Here is a 21913-nt window from a genome sequence, read left to right as displayed (position 1 = left end):
TTTAATATCACCCAAGGAGGACGAGCAGGGGTGCACCAGCAATGAGGCGGGGTGAGGCGATCGCCTCAGGCAGCACCAGGTAGGGGAAACCAAAGGGCCATGGGCTGAAGGGGTTTAGGTTAAGAAATTGGCATTGGGGGATGGGGGCGCCGTTTCAGTTTTCGCCTCAGGAAGCAGAAAGGCTAGGTGCACCCCTGATGACGAGACATAGAAACCTACAATGGCTAGGACTGAAGTAGGAACCAGTCCACTCTGGAATTTCTGATTGGATTGGTTCCCCCACCCCCTTGTAGGGAAGATAGATGGAGGAGCCTACATACAAAAATAACGCTACTGAAAAGGTAATAATGTATCATGATGAGTTGCCAATAAATATCATTTTTTATATTTATTTATTTCCATTATGTATTTATTGCAAAATGTGGCTTTTACAGTGAAATCTCTAGATATTTTCTGCAGCATTTTGATGGTCTGTTTTACAGTATCTTCCGCGGTAGATGAAGGAGTGTGAAAATACGATGTCTCCCCTCATATCTCCTGACAGTTATTTCAGAAATTATACAAATCCTTAAAATGTTGGCTCTAAATTGACTGGATTAAACACGGGAAAGTGCTTTAAGTAGTAGTGTGGGAAGCAATTTACAATTATTACACTTCCCTTCAATTAATTTGAAATAACGGATCTGTGCATATGTCCAAGAATTGCGCTCTCGCCTCTTTGAAAATTGAAATTGTCCCATGAATTTAAATCACGGCATAAAATGTGGGGCCACGAAGCATAAATCACATTTCGCTGCAAGTCTATGAAAGGACAATGAGATCCTGCAGATTCAGGGCGGTGTTCTCGTCAGTTCTCTATAATCCAGTAATACTCAACCTGTGGCTTTGCTCACGTTACGGAACTACAACTTCCAGCATGCTCTGGGAGAACCATCTCTCAGAGCACTCTGGGAGTTCTAGTTCTGCATCAGCTGCAAAGCCCCTCAGATACATAATTTTATAGCGTCAGCCGTTATGGCGTATCATCAAGTCTCGCCACGGGGACCCTCACTGGGTCCGATGACTGCACCCCCACCGCATGATTTGCCAGATGCCCCATTAGGTTCGAGGCAGAGGTGGTCACACCATTGAGGATAATGGGAGTTTTAGAAAGACCTGACCACAAATGTAACATAGTTAATACGGTTGAAAAAAGACATTAGGCCCCTTTCACACGGGCGAGATTTCCGCCCGGGTGCAATTCGTGAGGTGAACGCATTGCACCCGCACTGAATCCGGACCCATTCATTTCTATGGGGCTGTGCACATGAGCTGTGATTTTCACGCATAACTTGAGCATTGCGTGAAAATCGCAACATGCTCCTCTTTGTGCTTTTTTCACGTAACGCAGGCCCCATAGAAATGAATGGGGTTGCGTGAAAATTTCACGCACGGTTGGTAGGAGACGATCGGGATGGAGACCCGATCATTATTATTTTCCCTTATAACATGGTTATAAGGGAAAATAATAGCATTCTGAATACAGAATGCATAGTACAATAGCGCTGGAGGGGTTAAAAAAATAATAAATTTAACTCACCTTAATCCACTTGATCGCGCAGCCCGGCTTCTCTTCTGTCTTCTTCTTTGCTGTGTACAGGAAAAGGACGTTACTGCGCTCATCGCGTGGTCTGTCACATGATCCATCACCATGGTAAAAAGATCATGTGACGGACCATGTGATGGGTGTAGTGACGTCATCAAAGGTCCTTTTCCTCACAGATGAAGACAGAAGAGATGCCGGCTGCGCGATCAAGTGGATTAAGGCGAGTTAAATTATTTTTTCTTTTTTTTTTAACCCCTCCAGCGCTATTGTACTATGCATGCTGTATTCAGAATGCTATTATTTTCCCTTATAACCACGTTATAAGGGGAAATAATACAATCTACACAACCTTGAACCCAAACCTGAGCCTAATGGAGAAGGGCTGCTGCTGCAGGCAGTTGCCTGACAGCCAGACACAGATGAGATCTAAGGTTTGTGAGAACGAAGAAGAAGGATAATGACTGATTTTCTGGGACGTGGAGAGAATTATTTCTATTTATTGAACATAGAATGCAATAGGATCAAAGGAAAGAGAGATTAAGAGAAGATTTTTTTTATTTTTTAGTTTTTGTGTATTTTCTGCCTTTATTGTTCCTTTATACCTTACTGACATAAAAAGACTGGTACATATGTTCCTGAATATTTGGTTATGGCGCAGCTTTGCTTTGTGACGTGTAAAGTATCAGTCGACTATTCTGGATGATACATTATATCATTAGTGTGTCAAATTCCTTTCATTTTAGGGCTTCCCTCAATATGAATGCAGACCCTCAAAGGCCAGGACTCCAGTAGTCCAGCAGCCCACCTGGGCTATTGGGCTGTATGAGATATGGGTGTATATCGCGTTTCGGATCTGTAGGATTGGGGTGCACAGTGGCTGCTGTGTTACAGCTCGACAATCCAGAGAAGAAACCGTACACAGGGAGCCGCCAGTTTCCTTTCCTTCCGCCATGGCTGTTAGGGCGACACTCGACTCAAGAGCTAAAAGTACGCAAAGTAATTGATACATCAGCGGTTGTCAGCTGTAACGAGGAGACGAGCCGTGCACTTTTGAACTCCTTTTTTTCCCTTTCTTCCTTCTTGAGACAGACTTGCACTCGGCTCTGTTCATCCTCGTTTAGCAATTGATAAATTGATAAATTTACCCAATTAAAGGGATTTTCCAGGTTTTCCATCAAGTTTAATCATGAAAAGTTCTGCTTTCTAATATACTTATTGTTTCAAGATCTCTGCTTACTGACAGGGAATGGAACGATTCTTATTTACATCTGCACAGGCCTAATGTTTGTCACTGCTGAGGGCTTGATACCGTTGTATCCAGTCTAGACGATTCCTTTAAGACCGGACTCCAGATTGACGCATTTAACCTGCGCTGATACACTGTAGCAAACTATCCACGCAGGAGAGCGATTTGTACTTGGTTGATGGATTGTTTAGAGTTATATGCTGTATGACATGTTATATGCTGTTCTGAATGGTGAAAGTAAAGCTTCCCATTCACTGACAGCAAGCAGAGATGGCGGCTGCAGGCAGGAGAGGCCTAGGGACGTTGCTGATGCTTTCAACTCACACAGAGAATTGTTTGGATCAGATACAATAGTATCAAACCCTCAGCTGTAAGAAATATGAAGTCTGTACAGGTTTTGGTATCTGGAAGCAAACAAGAAGTCCCCTCAAGCAGAGGTCTTGAAACTGACAAGGAATGGAGTAGTATACATTTTTTTAGGCCTCATGCACACGACCGTTGTTTTGGTCCGCATCTGAGCCGCAGTTTTTTGCTTAGCTTGTTGCGGACCCATTCGCTTCAATGGGGCCACAAAAAATGTGTGCTGTCCGCATCCGTTACTCCGTTCCGTGGTCCGCAAAAAAAAAAAATATAACCTGTCCTGGTCTTGTCCATTTTGCGGATAAGAATAGGCAGTTATATTAACGGCTGTCCGTGCCGTTCCGCAAATGGCGGAACGCACACGAACGCCATCCATGTTTTGCGGATCCGCAGTTTGCGGACCGCAAAACACACAACGGTCGTGTGCATGTAGCCTTATCCAAAGATGAAAGTTTTTGAAAATTGTTAAGTATTCTTTTTACGTAGACTGCATAAGAAAGATCTCGTCCACGGACAGCAAGCAGCGATATTGAAAACGATGATGAGTTGTAGATAAAAGGGATTTTCAGAGACTATACTTAGTATCTTTTGCGTGTATGATGTCATTCACTGACAGCAAGCAGAGATCCAGAAAATGATGAGGAACTAAGTTGTAGATATTTTCTCTATCCATTGATTAAAGAGGTTTAGGGTGCATTCACACGTCCGCAATTTCGTTCCGCATTTTGCAGAACGGAATTGCGGACCCATTTATTTCTATGGGGCAGCACGATGTGCGGCCCTGATACGGAATTGCGGACCCGCACTTCCGGGTCCGCAATTCCGTTCCCAGAAAAAAATAGAACATGTCCTATTCTTGTCCGCAATTGCGGACAAGAATAGGCATATTCTATTAGTGCCGGCGATGTGCGGTCCGCAAAATGCGAAACGCACATTGCCATGTCCGTGTTTTGCAGATCCTTGGATCCACAAAACACGTTACGGACGTGTGAATGGACCCTTGGGCCACATGCACACGACAGTTGTTTTTTGCTTCCGCAAATTGTGCGTCTGCCCCAAAAAAAATGGATGCGGCATCCGTTTTTTTGGGGAGGATCCGTTTTTTCCCACAGATCCCTTGTAATAAATGTCTATCCTTGTCCGCAAATGTGAAAAAAGTAGGACATGCACTTCTTTTTTTGCAGAAGGGAAACGCGGACAACAGACGCGGAACACAAACGGATGAACTACCAGCATTTTTTTGCTGACCCATTGAAATGAATGGCTCCCCATCCTATCCGCAAAAAAACAAAAACGGAACGGAGGCCGAGAAAAACAACTGTCGTGTGCATGAGGCCTTACAGAGATTACGCCGTACCTTTTTTGTATGTAGACTACTTAAGAATGATCCCATTCACCGACAGCAAGCATAGATCATAAGGAACCAAAGCGCTAATTCTATTAGAAAGTTGCAGAACTTTCCTTGATACAATGTGCCAGGTTCCAGGAATCCGATGCTCTCTCCCGCGCCCTGCCGTAGCCCACCTGCGCGGGTGAGACACACCGGGTGCTGCCCGTCTCCCGCCGGCCGTACCTCACTCCCAGACAGTTGTCATTACCTTGGTCGAAAGGTCACACCTAAATTGAATGAGAGGAGCGCGGTGTGTTCCTGCGCGGCGCACAAAGACAGTATTGACTTTTTTTTTTTTTTTTTAATCCACTTTGCAGAAGGGGTGAGAGAATTAAATTAGATCTCTGCGCCAAAGAAATCGAGAGCCTTTGAAAACAGAGATAAGACGAGCGCTGGAGTTTTTTCCCCGCTTTTCCTCGGGGCTCTGAGCTCAGGATTTTTGCAGGTGTGTCATCGGATCCATGCCTCGCATCGATCAAAAACTCCACGCCGATGCATATTTAATTAGTGAGGGGACTTTTGATGCTGCCATATTGAATGTGCTGTCAGGCCCTCTCTAAAAGAACCCCCCTCCACCTCGTACCCTCCCCCGCCCTCGTCTCCGGACTCCCCCCTCCTCGTTGTTTGGGGAGATTCTGCATTTTGTCTGAGAATCTTAAACTTCTTTTGTTTTTAGCTGCTGTTGCATAGAAAGCTACTGACGAGCATACAAACAAGCGAGGGGGTGTGTTTATTTTTGTCTGGGGAGAAGGGTTCAGTCAATTACGTTTTTTTTTTTTTCTTGGGGGATTTTATCCCCCTTTAGAAAGTATATAAAAAGTAACAAAGGCTTCCCATATTTTCCCAGCTCTCAGCACAACATCCTTGTGTTGTTTTTCTCCCTCTTCTTTTGTACGCTTGCGGCTTTTGTCTGAATCGCTCATTATTTTTTGTTTGCTTCTTATTTGAATATGCAACGTTAAAAGAGACATCTTGCTGGACAGGACGCACTGCGCCCACTCGAGGCACGCTGCTGGGAATACCTATTGGGCTGTCTGGAAATTGTGTCGCCAAATTGTTACTGATACGAGCTAAATACAGCTAAATTGTTATTGATACATTGTATCTAATCATTCTATGGGCAAAGACCATATTCAACTTGTACGGAAAGGTCTGTCCTGCATCCGGTTATGGGAGCCATCACTGTCCCTTGCATCGGTATCAATTACCAGTTTTCATCATAATCATTGCCATGCTTATTATCAAGTGTATGTGTATGTGTATATATATATTTTAAAATCTAAATAGAACCAAAATTCTGGAAATTATTTCCTATTGTCTATTTAGAGGGGTCAGAGCTCCTTTTAGCTGATACAAAGGTCCAAATCCTCTCTTCCATTCACATAACCAATTATCAGATTCTTCAGTCACCACTAGGGGGAGCTCACGGCATACTGTCATCAGTAAGAGCATAAGCGCCCCCTAATGGTGGCTGCAGGCAGAAAGAATTTGATCTTTTCAATCTGTGGCTGGGGGGTCAAGCAGAAGATTTGGAGCTTTGTACCAGAAAATCACTTTGATCCTATAAGCGGTTTAGCAAGGAATAAACGCCCATATTATAATATACTCTTCCACATTCTATGGACTAAACAGCCTATATACTACTATATACCATCAGCATAATCTAATCGCATGTCACGTTTTTGGACAAAACTGATACATTGTAACATTATCAGGAGATGTGCTATTGCTGTGTGATTAACTAGGCTGGATACCATTGTAACAAATCTTCAGCTGGGAGAAATATTCATCCAGGTTGGATGTTCAGGCTGAATAAAAGTGGTGAATTCTGTTCACTGTCAGCAAGCAGAGCTCTTGGTGAAGGATTTTAGTCTTCAGACAGAACTGGACAGTTCCTTTAATTGGATGCTATGGGTGATGATAAGGTTTGGATTGGTTTGTGAGGGCCCACATCTCAGTCTAAGGCCCCCTGCACACGAACGTGTGCTTCCCGTTGCCGATTTGCAGATCCGCAATACACGGGTGCCGTTCCGTGGGCATTCCATATCACGGATGCGGACCCATTTACTTGAATGGGTCCGCAAATCCGAAGATGCGGAATGGTGCGGAACGGAAGCACAGAACGGAACCCTATGGAAGCACTACGGAGTGCTTCCGTGGGGTTACGTCCCGTACTTCCGTGCCGCAAAAAGATAGAACATGTCCTATCTTTTTGCGGAACAGCCGGATCGCGGACCCATTAAAGTGAATGGGTCCGCGATCTGCTGCGGCCCGCATTTTTTTTTGCGTTCTGTATACTGTCCGTATATGGAACCATTCATTTCAACGGGTCCGCAAAAGTAAAAACTAATGTACTCCATATGCCTTCCGTTTTTCCGTTTTTTCCGTTCCATTCAAAGATAGAACATGTCCTATTATTGGCCGCATAACGGACTAGGATAGTACGGGACCAGAGGTTCCGGTTCTACAAAAAACGGAATGCACACGGATGTCATCCGTATTTTTTGCGGACCGCAAAACACTAAAAAAGCCATACGGTCATGTGAAAGAGGCCTAAGGGGCCCGGATGGATGCAGAGACCCCTGGGATCCCCCGATCCGGTGCTTTCTTCTTAGGTGCGCTGTTCTTTACCTGATATCCAGGTCCAGGAAGGGATGAAATGATCTCATTTAGATGCATTTATTGTCTCCGCCGTCCGCTCGGCCTGCAGCCATCTGGCACCCAGCGGCCAATAGATGTGGGTTCTGCAGCGTGCAGTGAAATATGGCCAGGAGCCACCGCTTGCCGACGTGCCAAAAGTCAGCCGGTCATGGCAAAATAACCCCAGAGATTTATGACCAGAGGTGACGCCTTTAAGCAACGTCGGTCGGGGAGGGTTTACAATTCACAATCCTCATTTGGGCGTCAATAAATATCGGAGCAGCAAACCGCGCTACGAATACTCATCTCCAGTCACAGTGGCAAGCCATGGGTCACTTAGTCCGAAGAAGACTTCTGAAAGGAATTCTTAAATTTAGTCTTAATATATTTTCTTCTTATGGTAACGAAATACATTTCTGTGCTCCAGTCACATCCAAAGCTGCATTACCTTTTTTTGTTGGTTGCCCTAGGAAGGAGAAGTTACCCTCCCCACCCCCAACACGTGACCTTACACTGCAGTTGCAACAGTGTATCTGTCCTCTGAGCTCCCACAATGCACTGCTCTCAGGAAACTAGTGGAATCTAGCTTGAGACGTGAATGGAGAAGAAAACCTTACAGAACTCAAAATCAATACAAGATGATTAAAGCAAAGTATATGGAAAGTTACTGCACATTTTCTTTAGGTTTCACCTGCAAAGCATTAAATTATTTTTAAAAGAAAGTGGAATTTTCCTTTAAATATCCCATAATAGAAATTCTATAAAGAATTCTAATATACCTTGTGAATGCATTGATGACCAGCTGCAAGATGTCTGCTGGCTGCCAGTGAATGGCATCATTGCCCTTTGCACCCAGTGATTAAAAACCCCATGAAGAGCTGAGAGTTTGCTACATTTGCATCCAGTGTAGACAATCCGCTTTGAACGTAACTCTCCAGCCGCACAAATGTCTCTGCTGCCCTGATAGTTTGCAGCCATTTATCAGTCTGGAGTGCCTCCATTCTCATTAGTTTGTGCTTGCTGTCAGTGAACAGGACCATCCTTGTTTACAGTCATAGGCTTAGAATTGCATTCTGATTGTGTCCAGGTGCAACAGTTGTAGCTCTGATGCACTATAATGATCCATTGGGCATGATCAGGATGGGGTTTCGCTGCTGATTATAAACAAGGATGTTTCTATTCAGTAACTGCAAGCAGATATATTAAACATGTAAGCAGTATATTAGAAAGCAGCAGTACTTTTCCTTTCAGGATGATGAAGCTGTTTTCTATGATGGCACACTTGTAAATTCTACGTTATGTTAGATATTTCTGGATATTCATGATCAGATGATCAGAGATAATCGCCGAACAGCTCTGGACAGTCACCGGGGTTTGAACCGGCTCCTGCAGAGAAGCAATGACTCCTGGGAAATGAGTTAATACTCTCCGCACAATGTCAATGGGAGCGGCCGAGCCCAGTGCGCTAAGTAATGCTATTGATTTCATGGAAATGCTTCCAATACGGATCCGTCATTTGCATTCATTATGGATGGGCAGATATTAATCTATTCATCGGATTACCTATTACCCTCATCCTCCCCGGATGATTGACAGCTCGCACTGTTTTACACATTGGCGCACAGTGGGACTATGAAACTATGACGGCTCCTTAATCATCTGGACATGGACGGAGCTTGTACCTGGAGGGTGATATTTTATTTCTGACAAGGGGGTTGTTTAAGAAAAAATAGTCAGTATCTTTCATTTAGTGGTGGGCGTGTAGACTTTTGCAACCAATATTATATTGCTGCAATGCACCATAAAAATGATGCAAATGAAATTGATTGAAAATCTGCTACCGTTTTGTGTATTCAGCTCCTATGCAAACTAGTCTGCAAGTCTCTATGGTGACAGACTACCACCGAACCCTGTAGTCTGGTGTCATCTCCCCTCCTCCTCTGTCTGCCGCTCTGTAGAGTTAGAAAGTTTTAATTTTTTAGCTTTTCATTAATTAGAACTTTATTGGCTCGAGCAATTTTGCATTATGTTTGCAGCTCCTCTGCTCCACGTCCTCGTGACAACACTTCCTGGTCTAATGCAGGGATGCGCAACCTGCGGCCCTCCAGCTGTTGCCAAACTACAACTCCCAGCATGCCTGGACAGCCTACAGCTATTAGGGCATGCTGGGAGTTGTAGTTTTGCAACAGCTGGAGGGCCGCAGGTTGAGCATGCCTGTTGTGCTTTATACATCTGATGGAGACAATTGATTAATGTGTGTATCGTACAGACGTGCCCGGTTACAGTGTTTGTATGGTAACAGCTAGCGTGCAGTAAGTGTTATCATAGGGTCACAGAAGAAGACATGCTTCAGGCTTCTAGCTTTAAAGGGGTTGTCCAGGATTAGAAAAACATGGCTGCTTTCTAACAAAAACAGCACCTGCCCCCTGTCCATGGGTCATGTCTGGTACAGCAGCTCAGCACCATTGGAGTCAATGGACGGTGCTACAGTACAGCACACAACCGATGCACAGGTGTGGTGCTGTTTTTGAAAGAAAGGAGCCATGTTCTTTTAATCCTGGACAATCCTTTAATCACTAATGACACTAATAGGTCTTTTAAATATCGCTCCTGGTAATTCCCCTTTAAGAATATCCACAGGAACGGGTCACAATGTTTTTGTGAAGTAAAATTAGAAATTAGTTGCAACTTTTTTCAGAAGAAGTTTCTAAAATGTCATTATTTTCTTTTGCCAGATTCAAGTCAGTCAGAGAGTCCCAGCCACCCCAGCGAGGCTGATATCAAGGACAACCCGGAGAATGGTGAGTCCCTTCACAACTTCAAACCTTCTTGTTTTTATGGAGGTCACAACATTTTTGTGTAAAGGAACAATAAAAAATAGAAATCTTGTAAATATTTCTCTAATATCAGGAATCCCCATAACTGAAGACAAATCCTCGTATTAGGAAGTGTTCATATGTAACAGTCATGTGTGACCCAGGGGGGGAGGCAGAACTCAGCATCTACGTGTCCAGTGATCTGGGTTTTAGTGCAGTATTTAGTAAATGCAGTGGAACAGCGCGGTGGCGCGGCGGTTAGCGGTGGCTCAGTGTTAACACTGGTGCCTTGCAGCGCTGGGGTCCTAGGTTCGAATCCGACCAAGGACATCATCTGCATAGAGCTTGTATGTTCTCCCCGTGTTTGTGTGGGTTTCCTCAAGGTTTTCCGGTTTCCTCCCACACTCCAAAGAACGAGTGATAAAGACCTTAGATTGTGAGCTCCTGGGGACAGTGTGATGATGATGTCTGTAACGCACTGTGGAATATGTCAGCGCTATATAAGTGCATGAAATAAATCAGGCATGCCCAACCTGTGGCCCTTGAGCTGTTGCAAAACTACAACTCCCAACATGCCTCGACAGCTTACAGCTATTAGGACGTGCTGGGAATTGTAGTTTTGCAACAGCTGGAGGGCCGCAGTTTGGGCGTCACTGAAATAAATAAACTGCAGGAGAAACTAGGTATCAGTCATTGATGTCAAACCTCAGTCTGCAGAGAGAGACACTTTGTGAATATATGACATTACTTATCCTGTATTATACTTCAGAGCTGCAATCACTATTCTGCTGGTACAGTCACTGTGTACATACATTACTTATCCTGTTCTGATCCTGAGTTACATCCTGTATTATACTCCAGAGCTGCACTCACTATTCTGCTGGTGCAGACACTGTGTACATACATTACTTATCCTGTACTGATCCTGAGTTACATCCTGTATTATACTCCAGAGCTGCACTCACTATTCTGCTGGTGCAGTCACTGTGTACATACATTACTTATCCTGTACTGATCCTGAGTTACATCCTGTATTATACTCCAGAGCTGCACTCACTATTCTGCTGGTGCAGTCACTGTGTACATACATTATATTACTTATTTTATGAGCAGGTTGACCTTAGAATAAAAAAAAAGATAACATGCAGTGTAAAGCAACATGCTCTCTATTTAGTGCTGCAGACTGTTAACACAATGTATTAGGGAATAGCACATCTTTCAGCTTTCTGAGGGTCAGGGGCTCTCAGGAGAAGGTATATGGATTGGACTCTGGGCTTTTCTAGAGCAGCTGTGTTGTGACTGTGTGTAAGTTCCTGTTCTGGATGTTTGTTACAATGTAACGTCTCATTCCCTTTAATGCCTCCATTCTCCGGTGTCATCGCTTGTCAATGTCACGCAGGAGAATCTAATGTTTTTTTCATGCCGGGTTCGCTGTCGAGCAGTTTGCAGCTTCCGTGCCCGGTTGTGCGGTGCTGTCTCTGCGCGTGGCAATAAATCTGCGTGCAGCCTCTTATGAAGCCCCCCGGATGCTGGCATGCTAATTTCTAATATTCCGCTCCCCTGTGATTTATGCAGCAGAAGGCTGTTTATTCTGCACATATCTCGCCTCTTGTAGTCACAGTAACATTCGGGGGTAGATTCCAAATATGCTTGTAACTGTGATGTGGCCACACCCATGAAAAGTAGGCCGACAGCGCCCACTATAGGCTGACCGCGCCACTTCAGGGCTCTGGATCAAATCCTTCTTGCAGATGTGATAACCGAGAAGTTTACTCAAGTTCAGTCCTGAGTGGGATTTGCCTGCAGAGCATTACAGCGAGGGGCTGTCCCGGAGGAATAAATGAGGCCAGTGGCGTAGCTAGAAATGACTGGGCCCCACAGCACATTGTTTAATGGGGCTCCATCCCACAGTAATTTTTTAGCGACCCCTTCCTTTCATGCGGCCCCCATTCCTGTGGCTAGTAAAGCTCGCTCTCTGCGACCAGGCCGGCCGCTGTTCCATCTGCTGTCTACACTGTCACTGTATATAATGTAATTGTCTAATACTGTTGAGGGGGCCCTGACCAAATCCTTTAGTCCTCCTCCTCCTGGATGGGCCCCTTTCTGGGTCAGGGCCCCAAGGCTGCAGCTTCCCTTATAGCTACGCTCCTGAATGAGGCCCAAGTCGCTCTCTATAACGGTTCCCTTTATTCTGCACTTTACGAGGTGTAGAACCTGACGCGGCCTCCTGTACATTGCATGGAGGAAGACAACCCCTTTATGTATGTCCTATCAGAGCCTATAGATATTATACAGGAAGAGGGGTCCCTGGTTTACATGAGTTACATCCTGTATTATACTCCAGAGATGAACTCACTATTCTGCTGGTGGAGTCACTGTGTACATACATTACTTATCCTGTACTGATCCTGAGTTACATACTGTATTATACTCCAGAGCTGCACTCACTATTCTGCTGGTGGAGTCACTATATATATACATTACATTACTTATCCTGTACAGATCCTGAGTTACATCCTGTATTATACTCCAGAGCTGCACTCACTATTCTGCTGGTGCAGTCACTGTGTACATACATTACTTATCCTGTACTGATCCTGAGTTACATCCTGTATTATACTCCAGAGCTGCACTCACTATTCTGCTGGTGCAGTCACTGTGTACATACATTACTTATCCTGTACTGACCCCGAGTTACATCCTGTATTATACTCCAGAGCAGCACTCACTATTCTGCTGGTGCAGTCACTGTGTACATACATTACTTATCCTGTACTGATCCTGAGTTACATCCTGTATTATACTCCAGAGCTGCACTCACTATTCTGCTGGTGCAGTCACTGTGTACATACATTACTTATCCTGTACTGATCCTGAGTTACATCCTGTATTATACTCAAGAGCTGCACTCACTATTCTGCTGGTGGAGTTCAGATGGTCTAAACTTGCCTGCCGATTACTTTCTTCATTGTAATTATGTTCGGTCCAGTATGTGGCGGGCAGATTACTGGTCCTGATTAAATACCCCATTTACTTCCCTGACATGCCGCTCCTGTGCTGAGTAAGCGCGGTATTTTATGAGTGTAACTTACAGGACAGAATCTCACAATAAGGAGACTTGTAACCTGAATTTCCATTTGACCCGACGTCTTGATTATCTGGACGTCTTAGCTGTTTCTTCTAAACTAGAGAGCAAGATTAAGATCAGCAGAACTGCAGGATTTCATTTAAAGGAACTCGGAGCCCGGAGCTCGGCGGCCACAGAGCGCACCATTGTCCTCCTCAGTATTTAGCGGCAGAATGAGAAACCGGTTTTACAACTTTCCGATTATAAGACTGAACTTGCAGAAGCATCTCTGACATTCCTTTATAACTCTGAAACTAAACACTCCGCTCTGGGCCTGCCGTGATCCAGATTCTCAGTCATCCAGAATCTTCACATGTCCTATTGTTAACATCGATGTGACCCCTAAGACCTTCCCTCAGAGTCCTGGGGCCCTGATTACAACCCTGAGCCATAAAGGCAGCTTTCAATCTCTGTTACTTTGTTTGGAGGCGCTAATTTCATCTTATTGACCAGCAGAATAGTGAGTGCAGCTCTGGAGTATAATACAGGATGTAACTCAGGATCAGTACAGGATAAGTAATGTATGTACACAGTGACTGCACCAGCAGAATAGTGAGTGCAGCTCTGGAGTATAATACAGGATGTAACTCAGGATCAGTACAGGATCAGTAATATATGTACACAGTGACTGCACCAGCAGAATAGTGAGTGCAGCTCTGGAGTATAATACTGGATGTAACTCAGGATCAGTACAGGATAAGTAATGTATGTACACAGTGACTGCACCAGCAGAATAGTGAGTGCAGCTCTGGAGTATGATACAGGATGTAACTCAATATCAGTACAGGATAAGTAATGTAACATACATAGTACATAAGGCCGAAAAAAAACATTTGTCCATCCAGTTAGGCCTGTTATCCTGCAAGTTGATCCAGAGGAAGGCAAAAAAAAAACTGTGAGGTAGAAGCCAATTTTCCCCACTTTAGGGGAATTAAAAATTCCTTCCCGACTCCAATCAGGCAATCAGAATAAATCCCTGGATCAACGACCCCTCTCTAGAAGCTATAACCTGTAATATTATTACGCTCCAGAAATACATCCAGGCCCCTCTTGAATTCCTTTATTGTACTCACCATCACCACCTCCTCAGGCAGAGAGTGACTGCAGCAGCAGAATAGTGAGTACAGCTCTGGAGTATAATACAGGATGTAACTCAGGATCAGTACAGGATAAGTAATGTATGTACACAGTGACTGCACCAGCAGAATAGTGAGTGCAGCTCTGTAGTATAATACAGGATGTAACTCAGGATCAGTACAGGATAAGTAATGTACAGGACAGTGACTGCACCAGCAGAATAGTGAGTGCAGCTCTGTAGTATAATACAGGATGTAACTCAGGATCAGTACAGGATCAGTAATGTATGTACACAGTGACTGCACCAGCAGAATAGTGAGTGCAGCTCTGTAGTATAATACAGGATGTAACTTAGGATCAGTACAGGATAAGTAATGTATGTACACAGTGACTGCACCAGCAGAATAGTGAGTGCAGTTCTGGAGTATAAGGCTGGTTTCACACGGGCGTTGCGGTTTGGGGCAGGATGCGTTCAGAGTGCGTTCAGTGAAACTCGCACTATTTTGCAAGCAAGTTCAGTCAGTTTTGTCTGCGATTGCGTTTAGTTGTTCAGTTTTTTCCGCGCGGGTGCGATGCGTTTTTATGCGTTTTTCATGTGCATGATAAAAAACTGAATGTTTACAAACAACATCTCTTAGCAACCATCAGTGAAAAACGCATCGCACTCGCACTTGCTTGTGGATGCAATGCGTTTTTCACGCAGCCACATTCACTTCTATGGGGCCAGGGCTGCGTGAAAAACACAGAATATAGAACATGCTGCGATTTTCACGCAACGCAGAACTGATGCGTGAAAAACAACGCTCATGTGCACAGACACATTGAAATGAATGGGTCAGGATTCAGTGCGGGTGCTATGCGTTCACATCACGCACTGCACCCGCACAGAAATCACGCTCGTGTGAAAGGGACCTAAGGCTGGTTTCACACGGGCGTGACGGATTTGATCCGGATGCGTTCAGGGTGCGTTCAGTGAAAATGCTGCGATTTTGGCATTAAAACAAGTCAGTTTTGTCTGCGATTGCGTTTAGTTGTTCAGTTTTTTCCGCGCGGGTGCAATGCGTTTTGATGCGTTTTTCACGCGCGTGATAAAAAACTGAATGTTTACAAACAACGTCTCTTAGCAACCATCTGTGAAAAACGCATCGCACCCGCACTTGCTTGCGGATGCAATGCGTTTTTCACGCAGCCCCATTCACTTCTATGGGGCCTGTCCTGCGTTACAAACGCAGAATATAGAACATGCTGCGATTTCAAAGCATTGCAGAAGTGATGCGTGAAAAAAACCGCTCATGTGCACAGCCCCATTGAAATGAATGGGTCAGGATTCAGTGCGGGTGCTATGCGTTCACGTCACGCACTGCACCCGCGTGGAAATCACGCTCGTGTGAAAGGGACCTAATACAGGATGTAACTCAGGATCAGGATAAATAATGTACACAGTGACTGCACCAAATAGAGCCTTGGTAAATAAAACTTAGGGTACTTCCACACTTGCGTTTTTCTTTTCCGGCTTAGGGTACTTTCACACTAGCGGCAGGACGGATCTGACAGGCTGTTCATCCTGTCGGATCCGTCCTCCGGCTATTTTGCCGTGCCGTTGGACCGCTGCTCCGTCCCCAGTGACTATAATGGGTACGGGGCGGAGCTCCGGATCAGCACGGCAAAAGGCCGCGGGACTAAAAGTACTGCATGTCCAACTTTTTAGTCTGGTGGCGTCTCACCGCGAACTGCCGTGCTGCGCCGGAGCTCCGCCCCCATCCCCATTATAGTCAATGGAGACGGAGCCGCGGCACGGCGAAATAGCGGTAGGGCGGATCCGACAGGGTGAACAGCCTGTCAGATACGTCCTGCCGCTAGTGTGAAAATACCCATAGAGTTCCGTCCTAGGGGCTCTGTACCGGAAAAGAACTGATCAGTTTTTTCCTAATGCATTCTGAATGGAGAGCAATCCGTTCAGGATGCATCAGGACGTCTTCAGTTGAGTCTTTTTGACTGTTCAGGATGGAGATAATACCGCATCATGCTACGGTTTTATCTCCGGCCAAAAATTTGGAACACTTGTCGGAATGCTGGATCCGGCATTTTTTTCCATAGGAATGTATTAGTGCCGGATCCGCACTGGAAAGACGGATTCGGCATAGACGGATCAGGATCCTGATCAGTCTTACAAATGCCATCAGTTGGCATAGATTTTGACGGATCCAGCAGGCAGTTCCGTCCTGATTGTAACAAACTATGTATCAGTCTGGAGTTCAGACTGTTCTCCTCACAGAGGGTTTTGTTATCTGGATACAACTGTAACAAACTCTCAGCTGTGAGAAGTAGTGACCGGAGGAATGTGAATTAAAAGGGTCAGGAATTGACGTACAAAGTGCATCGGACGGTTGCAGCTCTTGGTATATTGGTGCATCTGCTGAGCTCTGCAGAATTCCAGATCGTTGGATTTGGGGGGTTTGAGCCCAGTAATCGGTCACCTCAGCTCCGTCTCTGGATCCCTCATTCAGGTTCAGAAGATCTTTCTGTTCCCTTTGCACAATGGCCGTGATTGGATTAGTCACCTGAAGGAAGACGGCGATCTATTCCCAGCCGCTCCAGCACTGAGTCCAAGGAAATCTCATTTTAGCTTAAATTAGTTTTTGGCTCTGAAAATCTGTTATTTGAACATCTGGAATCTTATTACCGTACTTATATCATGTGCAGGTCCAGAGCCAAACCCGACAGAACTGCAGACATATCGCCCTGAAAGTCAGGACGGTCCTCGTGTATAATAGTAGTTATATTCTTGTACATAGGAGGCAGTATTATAGTAGTTATATTCTTGTACATAGTGGCAGTATTATAGTAGTTATATTCTTGTACATAAGAGGCAGTATTATAGTAGTTATATTCTTGTACATAGGAGCAGTATTATAGCAGTTATATTCTTGTACATAGGAGCAGTATTATAGTAGTTATAGTCTTGTACATAGGAGCAGTATTATAGTAGTTATATTCTTGTACATAAGAGGCAGTATTATAGCAGTTATATTCTTGTACATAGTGGCAGTATTATAGTAGTTATATTCTTGTACATAAGAGGCAGTATTATAGTAGTTATATTCTTGTACATAGGAGCAGTATTATAGCAGTTATATTCTTGTACATAGGAGCAGTATTATAGTAGTTATAGTCTTGTACATAGGAGCAGTATTATAGTAGTTATATTCTTGTACATAAGAGGCAGTATTATAGCAGTTATATTCTTGTACATAGTGGCAGTATTATAGTAGTTATATTCTTGTACATAAGAGGCAGTATTATAGTAGTTATATTCTTGTACATAGGAGCAGTATTATAGTAGTTATATTCTTGTACATAGGAGCAGTATTATAGCAGTTATATTCTTGTACATAGGAGGCAGTATTATAGTAGTTATATTCTTGTACATAAGAGGCAGTATTATAGCAGTTATATTCTTGTACATAGGAGCAGTATTATAGTAGTTATAGTCTTGTACATAGGAGCAGTATTATAGTAGTTATATTCTTGTACATAAGAGGCAGTATTATAGCAGTTATATTCTTGTACATAGTGGCAGTATTATAGTAGTTATATTCTTGTACATAAGAGGCAGTATTATAGTAGTTATATTCTTGTACATAGGAGCAGTATTATAGTAGTTATATTCTTGTACATAAGAGGCAGTATTATAGTAGTTATATTCTTGTACATAGGAGCAGTATTGTAGCAGTTATATTCTTGTACATAGGAGCAGTATTATAGTAGTTATATTCTTGTACATAGGAGGCAGTATTATAGTAGTTATATTCTTGTACATAGGAGGCAGTGTTATAGTAGTTATATTCCTTGTACATAGGAGCAGTATTATAGTAGTTATATTCTTGTACATAGGAGCAGTATTATAGTAGTTATATTCTTGTACATAGGAGCAGTATTATAGTAGTTATATTCTTGTACATAGGAGCAGTATTATAGTAGTTATATTCTTGTACATAGGAGCAGTATTATAGTAGTTATATTCTTGTACATAGGAGCAGTATTATAGTAGTTATATTCTTGTACATAGGAGCAGTATTATAGTAAGTTATATTCTTGTACATAGGAGGCAGTATTATAGTAGTTATATTCTTGTACATAGGAGGCAGTATTATAGTAGTTATATTCTTGTACATAGGAGCAGTATTATAGTAGTTATATTCTTGTACATAGGAGCAGTATTATAGTAGTTATATTCTTGTACATAGGAGCAGTATTATAGTAGTTATATTCTTGTACATAGGAGGCAGTATTATAGTAGTTATATTCTTGTACATAGGAGCAGTATTATAGTAGTTATATTCTTGTACATAGGAGCAGTATTATAGTAGTTATATTCTTGTACATAGGAGCAGTATTATAGTAGTTATATTCCTGTACATAGGAGCAGTATTATAGTAGTTATATTCTTGTACATAGGAGCAGTATTATAGAAGTTATATTCTTGTACATAGGAGGCAGTATTATAGCAGTTATATTCTTGTACATAGGAGCAGTATTATAGTAGTTATATTCTTGTACATAGGAGGCAGTATTATAGTAGTTATATTCTTGTACATAGGAGGCAGTATTATAGTAGTTATATTCTTATACATAGGAGCAGTATTATAGTAGTTATATTCTTATATATAGGAGCAGTATTATAGTAGTTATATTCTTGTACATAGGAGGCAGTATTATAATAGTTATATTCTTGTACATAGGAGCAGTATTATAGTAGTTATATTCTTGTACATAGGGGCAGTATTATAGTAGTTATATTCTTGTACATAGGAGCAGTATTATAGTAGTTATATTCTTGTACATAGGAGCAGTATTATAGTAGTTATATTCTTGTACATAGGAGGCAGTATTATAGTAGTTATATTCTTGTACATAGGAGGCAGTATTATAGTAGTTATATCTTGTACCATAGGAGCAGTATTATAGAAGTTATATTCTTGTACATAGGAGCAGTATTAGAGTATAGTTATATTCTTGTACATAGGAGGCAGTATTATAGGTAGGTTATTTCTTGTACTAGGAGCAGTATTATAGTAGTTATATTCTTAGTACATAGGAGGCAGTATTATAGTAGTTATATTCTAGTACATAGGAGCCGTATTATAGTAGTTATATTCTTGTACTAGGAGGCAGTAATTATAGTAGTTATATTCTTGTACATAGGAGCAGTATTATAGTAGTTATATTCTTTACAGTATGGAGCAGTATTATAGCTAGTATAATTCTTGTACATAGGAGCGAGTATATTAGTAGTTTATATTCTTGTGACATAGGAGGGCAGTATTATAGTAGTTATATGCTTGTACATCAGGAGCAGTATTATAGTAAGTATAGATCTTGTACATGAGGCAGTAATTATAGCTAGTTATATTCTTGTACATAGGAGCAGTATATATAGTAGTTATATTCTTGTACATAGGAGGCAGTTATAGTGAGTTATATCTTGTACATAGGAGGCAGTATATAGTTATATATATTGTACATAGGAGCAGTATTATAGTAGTTATATTCTTGACATAGGAGCAGTATTATAGTAGTTATATTCTTGTACATAGGAGCAGTATTATAGTAGTTATATTCTTGTACATAGGAGCAGTATTATAGTAGTTATATTCTTGTACATAGGAGGCAGTATTATAGTAGTTATATTCTTGTACATAGGAGGCAGTATTATAGTAGTTATATTCTTGTACATAGGAGCAGTATTATAGTAGTATATTCTTGTAATAGGAGCAGTATTATAGTAGTTATATTCTTGTACATAGGAGCAGTATTATAGTAGTATATTCTTGTACATAGGAGCAGTATTATAGTAGTTATATTCTTGTACATAGGAGGCAGTATTATAGTAGTTATATCTTGTACATAGGAGGCAGTATTATAGTAGTTATATTCTTGTACATAGGAGGCAGTATTATAGTAGTTATATTCTTGTACATAGGAGCAGTATTATAGTAGTTATATTCTTGTACATAGGAGCAGTATTATAGTAGTTATATTCTTGTACATAGGAGCAGTATTATAGTAGTTATATTCTTGTACATAGGAGGCAGTATTATAGTAGTTATATTCTTGTACATAGGAGCAGTATTATAGTAGTTATATTCTTGTACATAGGAGCAGTATTATAGTAGTTATATTCTTGTACATAGGAGCAGTATTATAGTAGTTATATTCTTGTACATAGGAGCAGTATTATAGTAGTTATATTCTTGTACATAGGAGCAGTATTATAGTAGTTATATTCTTGTACATAGGAGCAGTATTATAGTAGTTATATTCTTGTACATAGGAGCAGTATTATAGTAGTTATATTCTTGTACATAGGAGGCAGTATTATAGTAGTTATATTCTTGTACATAGGAGCAGTATTATAGTAGTTATATTCTTGTACATAGGAGCAGTATTATAGTAGTTATATTCTTGTACATAGGAGCAGTATTATAGTAGTTATATTCTGTACATAGGAGCAGTATTATAGTAGTATATTCTTGTACATAGGAGCAGTATTATAGTAGTTATATTCTTGTACATAGGAGCAGTATTATAGTAGTTATATTCTTGTACATAGGAGCAGTATTATAGTAGTTATATTCTTGTACATAGGAGCAGTATTATAGTAGTTATATTCTGTACATAGGAGCAGTATTATAGTAGTTATATTCTTGTACATAGGAGCAGTATTATAGTAGTTATATTCTGTACATAGGAGGCAGTATTATAGTAGTTATATTCTTGTACATAGGAGCAGTATTATAGTAGTTATATTCCTGTACATAGGAGGCAGTATTATAGTAGTTATATTCTTGTACATAGGAGGCAGTATTATAGTAGTTATATTCCTGTACATAGGAGCAGTATTATAGTAGTCATATTCTTGTATATAGGAGCAGTATTATAGTAGTTATATTCCTGTACATAGGAGGCAGTATTTTAGCAGTTATATTCTTGTACATAAGAGCAGTATTATAGTAGTTATATTCTTGTATATAGGAGCAGTATTATAGTAGTTATATTCCTGTACATAGGAGGCAGTATTATAGTAGTTATATTCTTGTACATAGGAGCAGTATTATAGTAGTTATATTCTTGTACATAGGAGGCAGTATTATAGTAGTTATATTCTTGTACATAGGAGCAGTATTATAGTAGTTATATTCTTGTACATAGGAGCAGTATTATAGCAGTTATATTCTTGTACATAGGAGCAGTATTATAGTAGTTATATTATTGTATATAGGAGCAGTATTATAGCAGTTATATTCTTGTACATAGGAACAGTATTATAGTAGTTATATTCTTTTACATAAGAGCAGTATTATAGTAGTTATATTCTTGTACATAAGAGCAGTATTATAGTAGTTGTATTCCTATATATGAGGCAGTATTATAATAGTTAAATCTTTTTTTAATAATGAAGCTTATCATACTCATGTGTACACAATCATCCTACGATCTAATACTGTAATGTCCTATGTTCAGGCTTTAATCTGAGCATTTTCTTTATTTTGAGACGATCCTTATTGAAATAATGTTTTTCTGTGATGATCATGAATGTCCATAGGGTCGTCACTCGGTCTATTGCTTGTCTTCAGACACATTTAGAATGTCTTAGTGTTACATTGTATCG

The 21913-nt window shown here is 41.5% G+C and overlaps 1 protein-coding gene across 18 annotated transcripts in view; it reads left to right on the top strand.

The window, feature by feature from the left end:
* Positions 1–21913, top strand: part of NFIA (nuclear factor I A) — a 285729-nt gene that overhangs the window by 140916 nt on the left and 122900 nt on the right. For all 18 annotated transcript variants that reach the window (XR_006390905.1, XM_044302013.1, XM_044302019.1 and 15 more), the window contains exon 3: positions 9957–10022. Coding sequence is in view for 17 of the 18 variants with exons in the window: in XM_044302013.1 (XP_044157948.1) it covers positions 9957–10022 (66 nt within the window). In the remaining variant the exon portion in view is untranslated. The remainder of the gene's footprint in view (positions 1–9956; positions 10023–21913) is intronic.

This window comes from Bufo gargarizans, chromosome 7 (genome assembly GCF_014858855.1).
Source record: "Bufo gargarizans isolate SCDJY-AF-19 chromosome 7, ASM1485885v1, whole genome shotgun sequence".
NCBI classification, from domain to species: domain Eukaryota; kingdom Metazoa; phylum Chordata; class Amphibia; order Anura; family Bufonidae; genus Bufo; species Bufo gargarizans.
The sequence above is the reverse complement of the archived record's forward strand: the minus strand, read 5'-3'. Positions and strand labels throughout refer to the sequence as shown.